Here is a 16,247-nt window from a genome sequence, read left to right on the forward strand (position 1 = left end):
GAAAAAGCTAGAATGGACACCAAACTGCACTATATTTTTCAAAGAAAAATTTCTTGAGAAATTAAAACTTATCCCTTTTTTTTTCAGCTTCAATATAACAGGAAGAAATAATTTCAGAACGGACTTCCCTCTTTTCCCATAAATATACAAAAATCTTTACTTTGATGCCAAAACAGTTGGGGATATGAAAAGCATATTGTGATCCAATCCTGCAAAACCGTCTTCACGGATTTCCCTGAATCCTCCCAGGCCCAATGCAAGAAGTCCTGCTGGGTAGAAACACTGAAAGTGTGCGGCCAAACCTTGGCAGCTCAAAATCTAAAGAGAACTGAGCTCTGCCAAATGGCAAAATGGTTATCCTGAACTATTTGGCAAACCCCACCAATAATACATAAGTGCGAAAGCTTAAATATAAATCTTAACAAGAAACAAAACTCCATCTTGTTCCTAAAGCCTGGCCTCAATTGTTTTCACTTACTCAGCTCACTTACTGTGAAAAGAACAGTATCTGCATTCCTGTTCGGTTCCTATAAGCTCTTCACCTCACCTAAAGACAGGGGTGCGGCCCCTACAAGATAAGATATGCAAGGCTGCAAAGATTAAAGCCTTCCAGAGAAAGACCCTTTCAGAAGGCTAAGGTAGTAGTAGTTTTAAAACAGGCCTCAAATTCTTCACCCCTCCTCCGGTTGACGGGTGAGGCTGGTCTATCTTTCCCAACTTGAATCTCTGCCAACCTGAGTGACTGGGTGTCTCATAGAGCACAGGGAAACTGGCACTGTGTGACTGGAGACCAGGTCTAAGAGGCGACACAACTTCTGCCTCCTGCCCCAAGCTGCCCTATAAGCCAGCTGCCTTAAGGCCGCCATGCTGTGAGGAAGCTCTGGCGTCCATGTGGAAAGACCACACAGAGAAGCCCTGAACCCTCATGAACATAGCCTCCAGCTGCCCCAGGGACCTTCTCCCAGCTGCTCCAGCACCCTCTTCCCCAGGTTCCCCAAACCCCCTCTTCCAGCTGCCCCAGAGACCCTCTTCCCTAAGCTGCTCCAACTTTAGCCCCCATGGTCTGCAGCCTTAGACATATCCACTCAGGCTGTTCCGAAATCCTGACCCCACTGAAATCAGGAAAGGTATAAAATGAATGTTGCTGTTTTAAGCCATAAAGTTTCACAGTGATTTCTTCCACAATAGATAACCAGCAGAGAAGCTATGCATGAGAAAATAAAACGAGGTAATGAAAATGTGAAAATGAAAGAAAGACCTATTTCTGAGGCTAGCAGCTTCACAGAGAACATGACAACAAAGATAAAAATGTCTGAAGGGCAGGAATTTAGGGTGGCTTCCTTCCAAATCATAATGATGAGCTTAAGATTTCTTCCAATCTATTTATTTTACCAGGCAAATCAAGAAACCTTAATATCTGAAATTGGTGGAGGCCAGTATGAAGTAATAGAAACTGGAATAGAATCATTAGAGTACAAACAAGCATACAGTAAAAGTAATTTCTATCTGAGTGCTTCTAGGAAGGGTTTCTGCCTAACCTCTTTTCAGGAACAGCCAAAATTCACTTGTAATGAGACGCTCCAACTTACATGCAATTCTTGCAATAAAAATCTTTAAAGATTTTATCTTAAGAATGTGAAATTTGCCTATTTTCTTGTTGACCTTGTCGATGTGCTTAATAAACACTTTACATTTGAATGATATAATAATAAACCTCACCTAGTACTGGTCAATTTTTCAGAAATTTGGGGGAAAAAAACAACTGACATCTGAATTAATGAGGTTTTACAAAACCCGGCAAACAAGCAGCTCTTGTCTAAAGGTTTGCATAAAACAAAGGCCCCTCTGTGATTATGTTCCCACAACAAAGTGCTACTTCCTAATTAAACCTACACATAAAATAAAGCACGGCTCCAAAAGGCAGCTTTATTTTCAATGCCATAGGGAACTTTCCTTCTTTACAAAACAGATCTTATCTTCTAAAAGACCATTACACAGTTTTACTCACACATCTGACCCTCACTCCCAGTGAAATGTTCTCTGGGTTTAAAAGCTTTTTAAGGAAAAGAGAAGATACTGATTTATTTTCCTCCTTCTTCGTAAAAAAAAAAAAAAAAAAAAAAGGCTAGGTAGCACCCAATTCTATCAGCTACTGCAAAAGCATGAAGAAAGTGTCAATACCCTACTGGATTCATGGGGGAGAGGACCCTACTGAGTAGGCAAACAGAAGAGGGAAGGGGATAGAATCTGAACACTCCCAACATCAGGAGAGAATTGCAAGAGCTCTTGCCAGTCACCCCATAAAGTCAGAACAAAGGAAAACAATAATTGGAGACCAAAGACAAGGCGACAGCGTAGCATGGTGTAGAGGGAACCAGAGGTCCTGGTTTCCAGGCCTAGCCTGAGCACATGCAGCCATAGGCCCTGGGCAAGCCTGTGACCTGCTTGCTCTGTGCTGTGATTTTTTGTACCTGTAAAGAGGAGATCATTTGCATTCCAGAACTGTTGGGAAAAGCAGATGAAATAATACGGATGAGGAAAAAAATGCTGAATAGTCTATAATTCATATCTATAAGTTCCTATATGTGTAGCTGTTAATAACATTCCTCTTTCAAAAGATGCTCAAAACAAAATTAACCATAAATTTGTCATATAAACCTCAAACGTGATTGATATTCACTGCATTATTTCATGGGTATATGTACGAAATGAACCTTTTTTCATCGATAGCTCAAGTTATCACCCATAACAGAAAAAGCACCAAAATGTTAGGCCTGAGGATTCTTGGGCAAATGATGGGTAAGCCATATATATAGAAACTATTAATACAGCTTTAACAATGATTAATCTTGAGTTTTAGTTATACTGGGAAATGCTCATGATATAAAATTACATAAAACATTCAAACACGAATTTATATATCACATCATCTGTCTCAGCTGGACGGTCAGAGTGGTGCAATGATGCAGAGTCCAGGCTCTTAAGCTTCAGTGAGTCCCACCCTTGAGCAAGCCTCTTTAAACTCTCTAAGTCTCAGTTTTGTCATCTGTCTAAAGGGGATAATAACAGGAGCCAACTCATAGGCGATTATGAGAATTCAATGACATAATCCTCATCAAGTGCATAGCACAATGTCTGGCGCAGTAAGTATGTAATACATAATAGTACTGTCGTAGCATTATTAAATGCATAGAATTGTAGGCAAATGGCACAGTCAATATTCCAAGATACCAATTAGCCATTGCTACAAGGTGAAGAGATGATGTGTTTCTGCCCGTTTACGCTTATCTGTATCTTCCATTTTTCTATGATGATTCCATCTTAATTTCCTAATCAGAAAAACAGAATAATTATTGACTTATGAATTTCTCAAAATCGGCATAACTGCACTCCTTAATCCTGTTAGCTAACTGTGATTAGATTCTATTAAGCCCTTGTTTAACATTTCCCTTGGTGATACCTGAAGATCTTTGGGAATCTAAAGTAATTTGCGTATTAGAAATATGACAGAGGGAAAAAAACTCAGGTTTATTAAACGTGAGGAGTTTGTTAGGTACTCTACATCCTTCATGCTATCACATTTCACTTTGTATATATCACCCTACCACACTTCATGCATCTCCACCAAATCACGCCACCAAAACCCAACAGTTCATACACAAATGGAACTGCTTCTGTATTTCCTCCATCCTTATCCTGAAGGTCTCGGGACCAGTGCCCTGATGTAGTCTCTCGGCTGAGAACCAAGAACACCTGGTCTGTGATGTACTAGACAGCAGTCCATGATTTCTCCGGGAGAATTCACTGCAATATGCTTTCTACATACTCAAAAGTATTTGTAATAAAAAGGCTCAATAAATAAAAAAATCTGAGAAAGACTTGATCAGATATAAGCATAATGTGCTTTGTTTAAAAACAACAACAACAAAGCACAAGCAGAATTTTTATACTGTGTAAATGGTAAAGAAATTTCTGAATACTACTTATTTTAAGTGATCTTATTTTAAAAGCCTACCCTAAAACACTAAAAATTACCTAAAGCAGTCTGTAACTACATGTGTATGTTTATTTTTTAAAAATGCCTTAAACATCTAAAATGGAGACTGCCTTCTGGAATTCCTCAGACTAACTTAGTCCATCCCTTCAGGATGAAGTCAAGCATGACAAATTTCAAGACAAAGGATGGACTTACAGAGGTTTGAAATCTCTATGTAAAATATCCAGGTCTTAATTTGGCCAAACTCATGTAATACCACATTCCTAATAATGAACACAGTTTTACTTTTTCCTTTAGAAAAAGGAAAATACGTTAGAAAGGTGATGGGAAAAACCAAAATCTTCCAGAGAACCATTCTTACGACTGAGATAAACACAAAGGCCAAGGTAAAAAAGAAGCTCTTGGCTGGGCGTGGTGCTCATGCCTCTAACTCCAGCACTTTGGGAAGCCGAGGCAGGTGGATCACCTGAGATCAGGAGTTCGAGACCACATACCTGTAATCCCAGCTACTCAGGAGAATCGCTTGAACCCGGGAGGTGGAGGTTGCAGTGAGTCAAGATCGAGCCATTACACTCCAGCCTGGGTAACAACAGCGAAACTCCGTCTCAAAAAAAGAAAAAAAAAAGAAAAGAAAAAAGAAGCTATTTTCTTTTTTCTTTAGGGGGATTTGAAAATATTAAGGAGTGTCACATTAATTCATGTCCTACACCTGAAAGCTATTAAAAGTGTTATTTTACTTTCATAATACTGTGAACCTGAACTTGGAAAATGTCTTCTGAGCTGCACATCTTGCTACCTTATTTGCCGTAATTATTACAGAACACAAGTTCCTTGTACATCAATATATGAAGTATCACCTTGTCATGTTAAAATCCTGCACATTTGGCCAGGCATGGTGGCTCACACCTGTAATCCCAGCACTTTGGGAGGCCGAGGCGGGCGGATCACAAGGTCCAGAGATGAGACCATCCTGGCCAACATGGTGAAACCCCGTCTACTAAAAATACAAAAAAATTAACCGGGCGTGGCGACAGGAGCCTGTAGTCCCAGCTACTTGGGAGGCTGAGGCAGGAGAATCGCTTGAACCCAGGAGACAGAAGTTGCAGTGTGCCGAGATCACGCCACTGCACTCCAGCCTGGGTGTCAGAGTCAGACTTTGTTTCAAAAAAAATCCTGCACATTTTAAAACTATCACTTATTCAAAGAATTATGATTGTCATTAAATCTCCATAATTCCTATGTAAATCCTACAATGCACATTACAATTATTTGCCTCTCTTAACCAATCTCATATTTTACATGAAATTTATGAGTTCTAACACAAGAGAATGGAAATAAATAAGAATTAATGCGATGGCTTTTCTGAAAAGCTCAAATCAGAACCAGGACAATGGCTCCAAAACACCTGCTAACAGCTCCAGAACACCTGCCATCTCTCTTCTCCCCTCCCCTCCCCTCCCCTCCCTTCTCCTCTCCTCTCCTCTCCTTTCCTTTCCCAGGAACATCAGGGCAACTGGGGCTCATCTCATATTTCTTCGCATCCTCCTATGTGGCCTTCAAGCAAGGGAAGAGGATGCAAGTGTGGCTGGAGCCAATCATACCTTCCCTTTCCCCACTCATGCTGAAGGCACTGCTTAAGTTAGTATTGGGCAACTCCAGCTTACCTGGCCCAGACAGACTGCATCTGCCAGGGGAGACACAGTCAAGAGGTTTAACACTGTCTTGTTTTGTTTTCTTCTAGCCTTATATAATCCTTATAGAATAACTTGCGCAAAGACATTAGCAAGACAGTAAGCTAAAAGTTAGGAAATACGTGTGTTTTCCCCCCTCCCTCCCCACGCATCTGTCGGCAGCCAGCAAACAGCCTGACATATCCTGGATGGATGGGTGTGCCCTGTTGACACAGCTTCAAAGAACATCAACCACAAGGAAGCAATTTCACCCATCTCCCCAAAGACACCTGGGAATGATAAAAGTGACAAGAAATGGCACCAGGGACTCCTTCTGTATACCACTTGCCTTCACTTGGTGGAAAATAGACCAGAATGTAAATGTGTTCAGAAAGAAGCCAGACTTTCCCAAAAGTCATTGGAAGACCACAGTTGAGCAGCCCATAGACACTCTTCGATGGTGGTGGCCTGACCTACCTGTCTTAAGTCCAGAGTGATTGTGACCCAGTGATACTCTCTCCCATTCTGAATGCTGGGACTTTGCCACCAGTTATTGGTGCCATCTATGGCATGTGATATTGGATGGCGTTCTGTTAAAAGGAAACAAAAAACATGAATTCCTCTCAGCTCTTGCTTTACATTTCTTAAGTTCTAAACCGTAATGCTAGTGGAAACAAAGAGCAGTGAAGGTGAACACAATGTTTATGGCTTCCTAATAGAAGTCTCAGTCCTCATTTCACAAAGTGTACATTCCCACGGGAACTTCAGAAACGAAGGCGCGACACTTGCCTCTGGGGTTCACACTGTTGCCATCACAGATCCGGCACTGTGGGTTTCGGACGGGCCGACCCGGCACATGCTCCACAAGTTTGCAGAACATCTCGGGCCCCTTCTCGCCACAGGTGGCATTGGTACTGATGTCAGCGTTGCTGGCAAGATTGAGAATGGCAGGAAACAGGCCTGAAAGTGAAAATTGACCAAATCAGCTGAGCCACTTGAAATCCAGAGAATGAGCTTACCCCATCCCACTTGGTAGGTGAATCAAAAGGAGACTGAAAGTCTATGTGCTGAATGAAGGAATCCTTACACAAACACAGGATACCAGCATGGTTACATGAAATTCTAGGAGAAGCAAAATTCATCTATGGGGAAAAGTCAAAACATTGTTGCAGGGGGTAGGGATTGACTATGAAAGGACAGAGGAACTTTCTAGGGTAATATGTTCATATCTCGATAAAGCTTTGGGTTTCACAGGCAGATGCAGTTGTGAAAAATCATAGAATGAGTACACCTAAGATTTGGGTAGATCTGTGTATCTTAGTACGTGTACATTCTACCTCAAAAAAACAAAATAAAAGAATCATAAACAAATACCAATGTACATGGGGAAATGTTTAGGAGTAAAGTATACTTATGTCTCCAGACCACTTCGAAAGGCATCACAAAGTAAGCTGGCTTCCAATGATATGCCATCTCACACTAGTCAGAATGTCTATTACTAAAAAGTCAAAAAACAGATACCGGAGAAGCTGTGGACAAAAGGGATGCTTATATACTTTTGGTGGGAGTGTAAATTAGTTCAGCCGCTGTGGAGATCGTGCCACTGCACTCCAGCCTGGGCAACAGAGCAAGACTCAGTCTCAAAAAAATAAATAAATAAAAATCAAGGCAAGAGTATGGGTGTTCACTGTACAATTCTTTCCGCTTTTCTGATTGAAAACATTTACAATAAAATGTTGTGAAACAGGCTTTAGGGGAAGTTGCAAATGACCAATGCATATATTTATCAATGCAATTCAAACGCCTATCACTGGAAAGAAGGGCATTTATTCTCTCCTCACTTTGGTCCAGTTGCCTCTGGTAGTATTTACAAGGTCTTTTCTATAATTATCTAGGATTTTTTTTTTTTTTTTGGTCTCTCTCTCTTCTCTTTCTTTACTCCTGTTTTCTTTGGTGAATAAAATTTTAGAACCCAAAGATCCAGTTTTCAAAATGCTTTTCAAGTCATTATTGATCTCCGCCTTTGTACAGTTTCTTTGTCTCAGCTGATTTTATCTTTAAGCAGCCAAGATCAGTACCAGGTCCAAACTATTCAGGAAATAATTTCCGGGTGACTGTGAGAAAAGTCCCTCCATTTGGTTCTTTGGAGGTTTAACTTTATCTTGGTAAAAGGGGATAGCAGCAGTGAAGACTACGAAGATACAGAAACGATGGTGTGACGCGACGTCGAAGAGACGTTCCCCAGGCATGGACACTGAGCTGAGAGCATACTACGACGGTCTCAGCTCAGTGGCGTTTCTCTAATATACTACGACTCGATCTTAAAAGATCACAGAATATAAAATCTTTTCTTTGTAAAAACCATATAGAAATACCATTACTGAAATGTTTATTTTTCAGTGAAATTTAAAATAGCACAGTGTAATTTTAGTTACACAGAAGGAATTCATGGCTTCAATTGTTATTTTTTAGGCACTGCCTAATACATTCAATGATCTTTTCCATTATAAATATTTTAAATTTTAAATTATAAAACAAAAATGGTTCTTTTTCTAACACTTGCTACACTAAAAAACTTACCATGCATCTATTTAAAAAAAATTAGGTAGTCTTTCAAAACCTTTTTACATAAAACAGAACTACCTATTAATGATTCTACTCAAATAGAAGGACCCCATCCTGTCAATAAGTCCTTACCCTCTCAAGATAAAATGGTTATTTAATATTTGTACTCTAAAGCATTATTCTTAATTTTGAAACATAACATGGACTTACATCATATACTATGTTTAATATATTTATTTTCATTTTTAACTTAAACATGCTTATTTTTATCATATCCCTGTCAAGGGACTTCTTTTCTTAATATAAACTAAGAAAAAAATGCTTTATGAGGAAACAGATGAGGTATTATGTTTAATCATGTAGCTCCCCAATTTATTATTTGCATCAAGCAGTAGTTAGACAGTTATATTTTATGTAATAATGGAGCTCCTACAGTAACATATACATTCTTATTTGTGGTACTTACCTGTAGCAGGGGCTGACATTTATTCTATTTGGTACTAAGATAAATAATAATTTCCTCCATCCTTTATGACCATAACATTCTAGTATTCTGATTCAAATTTCTCTTATGAGCTCATCATTTAAAATAAGATATGCTTTTAAACTATGGTGTTTTGTCCAAACAGCTAAAATGACATTTTTTGGTTCTGTATTACATACATGCATTTAGATTTACAGTACAATCAACTTTATCCATTCCCTTCACACAGACTAGTCAAGCAAGAAAAAGAAACCAAGGTTACAAGAACTGACTTCACAAGGCATTTCTCGATTAAAAACAAATACCTCACCACTTAATGAATGTTCCCACTTTCTCCTTATTCACCCCCACCAGTTGCAGGACATCAAAAGAACTCCCCACTACCTCCCAATCTGAGTAACTGCAGGGTCTTGTTATTGAGGAGGGGGAGGGGGCCAGGGAGTCATGGGGGCCCCACACACTATCTCTGCCGGAGTCTTTGCCCTGAACCACTGAGGAAAAGCAGCTCAAACCTCATGAACATAAATTTAACCGTTTTTGGAGAATAATATCTCAGTTATAATAATCAGCATCAGATAGTTCTTTGCACTGGACAGGTTTCTTATCTGGCTGTTCTCTCTCTCTCTATATATATATATATAATTTTTTTTTTTTTTTTTTTTTTTTTTTTTTTTTTTTTTTTTTTTTGAGACAGAGTCTCACTCTGTCGCCCAGGCTGGAGTGCAGTGGCACGATCTTGGCTCACTTCAACCTCCACCTCCTAGGTTCAAGCGATTCTCCTGCCTCAGCCTACTGAGTAGCTGGGATTACATGCGCGTACCACCGCGCCCGGCTAATTTTTCTATTTTTAGTAGAGACGGGGTTTCACCATGTTGGTCAGGCTGGTCTCGAACTCCTGACCTCAAGTGATCCACCCGCCTCAGCCTCCCAAAGTGCTGGTGAGCCACCGCGCCTGGCCCTAAATGTACTTTTAATAAAAAGAAAGATTGCTTTTTTTATTGAAAGTATATTTAGAAGAAATATACTTCATTAGCATGCCTATGCAAGTAAAACCTTCAAATAATTAATTTCATAAAAATATCTGTGTTGTCTTTCACTAAAACTAAATCTTCCTTCTCAGATAAGCTAATATTTGGGAAAAAAATCTCCACTAAAAGTGATGTCTTACATATTATATTTACTCCCTTTTCATAGTTACAATCACTATCCTTTTGTTGCAAAGAACCACATCTGTTCAAAGATGAAAGAAGATGAAAGAAGGTTAGGTGGGGCCAGGCGTGATGACTCACGCCTGTAATCCCAGCACTTTGGAAGGCCGAGGTGGGGTGGATCACTTGAGGTCAGGAGTTCGAGACCAGCCTGGCCACCATGGTGAAACTCCATCTCTATTAAAAATACAAAAAAATTAGTGGGGCGTGGTGGCGCACGCCTGTAATACCAGCTACTCAGGAGGCTAAGGCAGGAGAATCACTTAAACTTAAGAAGCGGAGGTTGCAGTGAGCCAAAATCATGCCACTGCACTCCAGCCTGGGCAACACAGAGAGACTCTGTCTCAAAAAAAAAGAAGCGGGGGTGGGGGGGAGTTAGAAATGTGCACTAGAGCAAGCACATTTTAAACATAATCTTTTTTTTTTTTTGAGATGGGGCTTCACTCTCTTTGCCCAGGCTGGTAAACAAAAATTTTTTTTTATTATTATTATACTTTAAGTTCTAGTGTACATGTGCACAACGTGCAGCTTTGTTACAAATGTATACATGTGCCATGTTGGTGTGCTGCACCCATTAACTCATCATTTACATGAGGTATATCTCCTAATGCTATCCCTCCCCCCCTCCCCCCATCCCATGATAGGCCCCAGTGTGTGATGTTCCCCTTCCTGTGTCCAAGTGTTCTCATTGTTCAATTCCCACCTATGACTGAGAACATGCGGTGTTTGGCTTTCTGCTCTTGTGATAGTTTGCTGAGAATGATGGTTTCCAGTGGCATCCATGTCCCTACAAAGGACATGAACTCATCCTTTCTATGGCTGCGTAGTATTTCATGGTGTATATGTGCCACATTTTCTTAATCCAGTCTGTCATTGATGGACATTTGGGTTGGTTCCAAGTCTTTGCTATTGTGAATAGTGCCCCAATAAACATATGTGTGCATGTATCTTTACAGCAGCATGATTTATAGTCCTTTGGGTATATACCCAGTAATGGGATGGCTGGGTCAAATGGTATTTCTAGTTCTAGATCCCTGAGGAATCGCCACACTGTCTTCCACACTGGTTAAACTAGTTTACAGTCCCACCAACAGCATAAAAGCATTCATATTTCTCCACATCCTTTCCAGCACCTGTTGCTTCCTGACTTTTTAATGATCGCCATTCTAACTGGTGTGAGATGGTATCTCATTGTGGTTTGGATTTGCATTTCTCTGATGGTTAGTGATGATGAGCATTTTTTCATGTGTCTGTTGGCTGTCTTCTTTTGAGAAGTGTCTGTTCATATCCTTCACCCACTTTTTGATGGGGTTTTTTCTTGTAAATTTGTTTGAGTTCTTTATAGGTGCTCGATATTAGTAGATTGCAAAAATTTTCTCCCATTCTGTAGGTTGCCTGTTCACTCTGATGGTAGTTTCTTTCACTGTGCAGAAGCTCTTTAGTTTAATTAGATCCCATTTGTCAATTTTGGCTTTTGTTGCCATGGCTTTTGGTGTTTTACACATGAAGTCCTTGCTGATGCCTGTGTCCTGAATGGTATTGTGTAGGTTTTCTTCTAGGGTTTTTATAGTTTTAGGTCTAACATTTAAGTCTCTAATCCATCTTGAATTAATTTTTGTATAAAGTGTAAGGAAGGGATCCAGTTTCAGCTTTCTACGTATGGTTAGCCAGTTTTCCCAGCACCATTTATTAAATAGGGAATCCTTTCCCCATTTCTTTTTTTTTTTTCTTTTTTTTTTTCAGGGTTTTCAAAGATCAGATGTGTGGCATTATTTCTGAGGGCTCTGTACTGTTCCACTGGTCTATGTCTCTGTTTTGGTACCAGTACCATGCTGTTTTGGTTACTGTAGACTTGTAGTATAGTTTGAAGTCAGGTAGCGTGATGCCTCCAGCTTTGTTCTTTTGGCTTCGGATTGTCTTGGCAATGCGGGTTCTTCTTTGGTTCCATATGAACTCTAAAGTAGTTTTTTTCAATTCTGTGAAGAAAGTCATTGGTAGCTTAACGGGGATGGCATTGAATCTATAAATTACCGTGGGCAGTATGGCCATTTTCACAATATTGAATCTTCCTATCCATGAGCATGGAACGTTCTTTCATTTGTTTGTGTCCTCTTTTATTTTGTTGAGCAGTGGTTTGTAGTTCTCCTTGAAGAGGTCCTTCACATCCCTTGTAAGTTGGATCCCCAGATATTTTATTCTATTTGAAGCAATTGTGAATGGGAGTTTACTCATGATTTGGCTCTCTGTTTGTCTGTTACCGGTGTATAGGAATGCTTGTGATTTTTGCACATTGATTTTGTATCCTGAGACTTTACTGAGGTTGCTTATCAGCTTAAGGAGATTTTGGGCTGAGACGATGGGGTTTTCTAAATATACAATCATGTCATCTGCAAACAGGGACAATTTGACTTCTTCTTTTCCTAATTGAATACCCTTTATTTCTTTCTCCTGCCTGATTGCCCTGGCCAGAACTTCTATTCCAACACTATGTTGAATAGGAGTGGTGAGAGAGGGCATCCCTGTCTTGTGCCAGTTTTCAAAGGGAATTTTTCCAGTTTTTGCCCATTCAGTATGATACTGGCTGTGGATTTGTCATAAATAGCTCTTATTATTTTGAGATATGTTCCATCAATACCGAATTTATTGAGAGTTTTTAGCATGAAGGGCTGTTGAATTTTGTCAAAAGCTTTTTCTGCATCTATTGAGATAATCGTGTGGTTTTTGTCCTTGGTTCTGTTTATATGCTGGATTACATTTATGGATTTGCGTATGTTGAAGCAGCCTTACATCCCAGGGATGAAGCCGACTTAATCACAGTGGTTAAGCTTTTTGATGTGCTGCTGGATTTGGCTTGCCAGTATTTTACTGAGGATTTTTGCATTGATGTTCATCAGGGATATTGGTCTAAAATTCTCTTTTTTTGCTGTGTCTCTGCCAGGCTTTCATATCAGGATGATATTGGCCTCATAAAATGATTTAGGGAGGATTCCCTCTTTTTCTATTGATTGGAATAGTTTCAGAAGGAATGGTACCAGCTCCTCCTTGTACCTCTGGTAGAATTCGGCTGTGAATCCGTATGGTCCTGGACTTTTTTTGGTTGGTAGGCTACTAATTATTGCCTCAATTTCAGAGACTGTTATTGGTCTATTCAGAGATTCAACTTCTTCCTGGTTTAGTCTTGGGAGGGTGTATGTGTCCAGGAATGTATCCATTTCTTCTAGGTTTTCTAGTTTATTTGCATAGAGGTGTTTATAGTATTCTCTGATGGTACTTTGTATTTCTGTGGGGTCGGTGGTGATACCAGCTTTATCATTTTTTTATTGCATCTATTTGATTCTTCTCTCTTTTCTTCTTTATTAGTCTTGCTAGCAGTCTATCAATTTTGTTGATCTTTTCAAAAAATCAGCTCCTGGATTCATTGATTTTTTGAAGGGATTTTTGTGTCTCTCTATCTCCTTCAGCTCTGCTCTGATCTTAGTTATTTCTTGCCTTCTGCTAGCTTTTGAATGTGTTTGCTCTTGCTTCTCTAGTTCTTTTAATTGTGACGTTAGGGTGTCAATTTTAGATCTTTCCTGATTTCTCTTGTGGGCATTTAGTGCTATAAATTTCTCCCTACACACTACTTTAAGTGTGTCCCAGAGATTCTGCTATGTTGTATCTTTGTTCTCATTGGTTTCAAAGAACATCTTTATTTCTGCCTTCATTTCGTTATTTACCCCATAGTCATTCAGGAGCAGGTTGTTCAGTTTCCATGTAGTTGAACAGTTTTGAGTGAGTTTCTTAATCCTGAGTTCTAGTTTGCACTGTGGTCTGAGAGACAGTTTGTTATAATTTCTGTGCTTTTACATTTGCTGAGGAGTGCTTCACTTCCAACTATGTGGTCAATTTTGGAATAAGTGTGATGTGGTGCTGAGAAGAATGTATATTCTGTTGATTTGGGGTGGAGAGTTCTGTAGATGTCTATTAGGTCCACTTGGTGCAGAGCTAAGTTCAATTCCTGGATATCCTTGTTAACTTTCTGTCTCGTTGATCTGTCTAATGTTGACAGTGGGGTGTTAAAGTCTCCCATTATTATTGTATGGGAGTCTAAGTCGCTTTGTAGGTCTCTAAGGACCTACTTTATGAATCTGGGTGCTCCTGTATTGGGTGCATATATATTTAGGAGAGTTAGCTCTTCTTGTTGAACTGATCCCTTTACCATTATGTAATGGCCTTCTTTGTCTCTTCTGATCTTTGATGGTTTAAAGTCTGTTTTATCAGAGACTAGGATCGCAACCCCTGCCTTTTCTTATTTTCCATTTACTTGGTAGATCTTCCTCCATCCCTTTATTTTGAGTCTATGTGTGTTTCTGCATGTGAGATGGGTCTCCTGAATACAGCACCCTCATGGGTCTTGACTCTTTATCCAATTTGCCAGTCTGTGTCTTTTAATTGGAGTATTTAGCACATTTACATTTAAGCTTAATATTGTTATGTGTGAATTTGATCCTGTCATCATGATGTTAGCTGGTTATTTTGCTCATTAGTTGATGCAGTTTCCTCCTAGCATCAATGGTCTTTACATTTTGGCAGGTTTTTGCAGTGGCTGGTACCGGTTGTTTCTTTCCATGTTTAGTGCTTCCTTCAGAAGCTCTTGTAGGGAAGGCCTGGTGGTGACAAAATCTCTCAGCATTTGCTTATCTGGAAAGGATTTTGTTTCTCCTTCACTTTTGAAACTTAGTTTGACTGGATATGAAATTCTGGGTTGAAAATTCTTTTCTTTAAGAATGTTGAATATTGGCCCCCACTCTCTTCTGACTTGCAGAGTTTCTGCCAAGAGATCCACTGTTAGTCTGATGGGCTTCCCCCTGTGGATAACCCGACCTTTCTCTCTGGCTGCCCTTAACATTTTTTCCTTCATTTCAACTTTGGTGAATCTGACAATTATGTGTCTTGGAGTTGCTCTTCTCGAGGAGTGTCTTTCTGGTGTTCTCTGTATTTCCTGAATTTGAATGTTGACCTGCCTTGCTAGGTTGGGGAAGTTCTCCTGGATGATATCCTGCAGAGTGTTTTCCAATTTGGTTCCACTCTCCCCATCACTTTCAGGTACACCAAATCAGTAGATTTGGTCTTTTCACATAGTCCCATATTTCTTGGGGGCTTTGTTAATTTCTTTTTACTCTTTTTTCTCTAAACTTCTCTTCTCGCTTCATTTCATTCATTTGATCTTCAATCACTGATATCCTTTCTTCCAGCTGATCGAATCAGTTATTGAAGCTTATGCATTTGTCACGTAGCTCTCATGCCATGGTTTTCAGCTCTGTCAGGTCATTTAAGGACTTCTCTACATTGGTTATTCTAGTTAGCCATTTGTCTAATCTTTTTTCAAGGTTTTTAGCTTCTTTGTGATGAGTTCAAACTTCTTCCTTTAGCTTGGAGAAGTTTGATCGTCTGAAGCCTTCTTCTCTCAACTCATCAAAGTCATTCTCCATCCAGCTTTGTTCTGTTGCTGGCGAGGAGCTGTATTCCTTTGAAGGAGGAGAGGTGCTCTGACTTTTAGAATTTTCAGCTTTTCTGCTCTGTTTTTGTTTTACCCCATACTTTGTGGTTTTATCTGCTTTTGGTCTTTGATGATGGTGACGTACAGATGGGGTTTTGGTGTGGATGTCTTTTCTGTTTGTTAGTTTTCCTTCTAAGAGTCAGGACACTCAGATGCAGATCTGTTGGAGTTTGCTGGAGGTCCACTCCAGATCCTGTTTGCCTGGGTATCAGCAGCGGAGGCTGCAGAAGAGTGAATATTGCTGAACAGCAAATGTTGTTGCCTGATTGTTCCTCCAGAAGCTTTGTCTCAGAGGGGTACCCAGCGTGTGAGGTGTCAGTCTGCCCCTACTGGGGGGTGCCTCCCAGTTAGGCTACTTGGGGGTCAGGGACCCACTTGAGCAGGTAGTCTGTCCATTCTCAGATCTCAAACTCCATGCTGGGAGAACTACTACTCTCTTCAAAGCTGTCAGACAGGGACATTTAAATCTGCAACGGTTTCTGCTGCCTTTTGTTTGGCTATGCCCTGTCCCCAGAGGTGGAGTCTACAGAGGCAGGCAGGCCTCCTTGAGCTATGGTGGGCTCCACCCAGTTCGAGCTTCCTGGCCCCTTTGTTTACCTACTGAAGCCTCAGCAATGGCGGGCGCCCCTCTCCCAGCCTCGCTGCTGCCTTGCAGTTAGGTCTCAGACTGCTGTGCTAGCAATGAGGGAGGTTTCATGGGCGTGGGACTCTCCAAGCCAGGCGCGGGATATAATCTCCTGGTGTGCTGTTTGCTAACACCCTTGGAAAAGCACAGTATTAGGGC

The 16,247-nt window shown here is 40.3% G+C and overlaps 1 protein-coding gene across 2 annotated transcripts in view; it reads right to left on the reverse strand.

Moving 5' to 3' along the window:
* The window catches only part of LAMA1 (laminin subunit alpha 1), a 164,827-nt gene that overhangs the window by 119,341 nt on the left and 29,239 nt on the right, over positions 1-16,247 (reverse strand). For both annotated transcript variants that reach the window (XM_001118617.5, XM_077974776.1), the window contains exons 2-3: positions 6,457-6,627; positions 6,145-6,257 (exon numbers count right to left, since the gene is read on the reverse strand). In XM_001118617.5, the coding sequence (XP_001118617.5) occupies positions 6,145-6,257; positions 6,457-6,627 (284 nt within the window). The remainder of the gene's footprint in view (positions 1-6,144; positions 6,258-6,456; positions 6,628-16,247) is intronic.

Source organism: Macaca mulatta, chromosome 18, assembly GCF_049350105.2.
Source record: "Macaca mulatta isolate MMU2019108-1 chromosome 18, T2T-MMU8v2.0, whole genome shotgun sequence".
NCBI lineage: Eukaryota > Metazoa > Chordata > Mammalia > Primates > Cercopithecidae > Macaca > Macaca mulatta.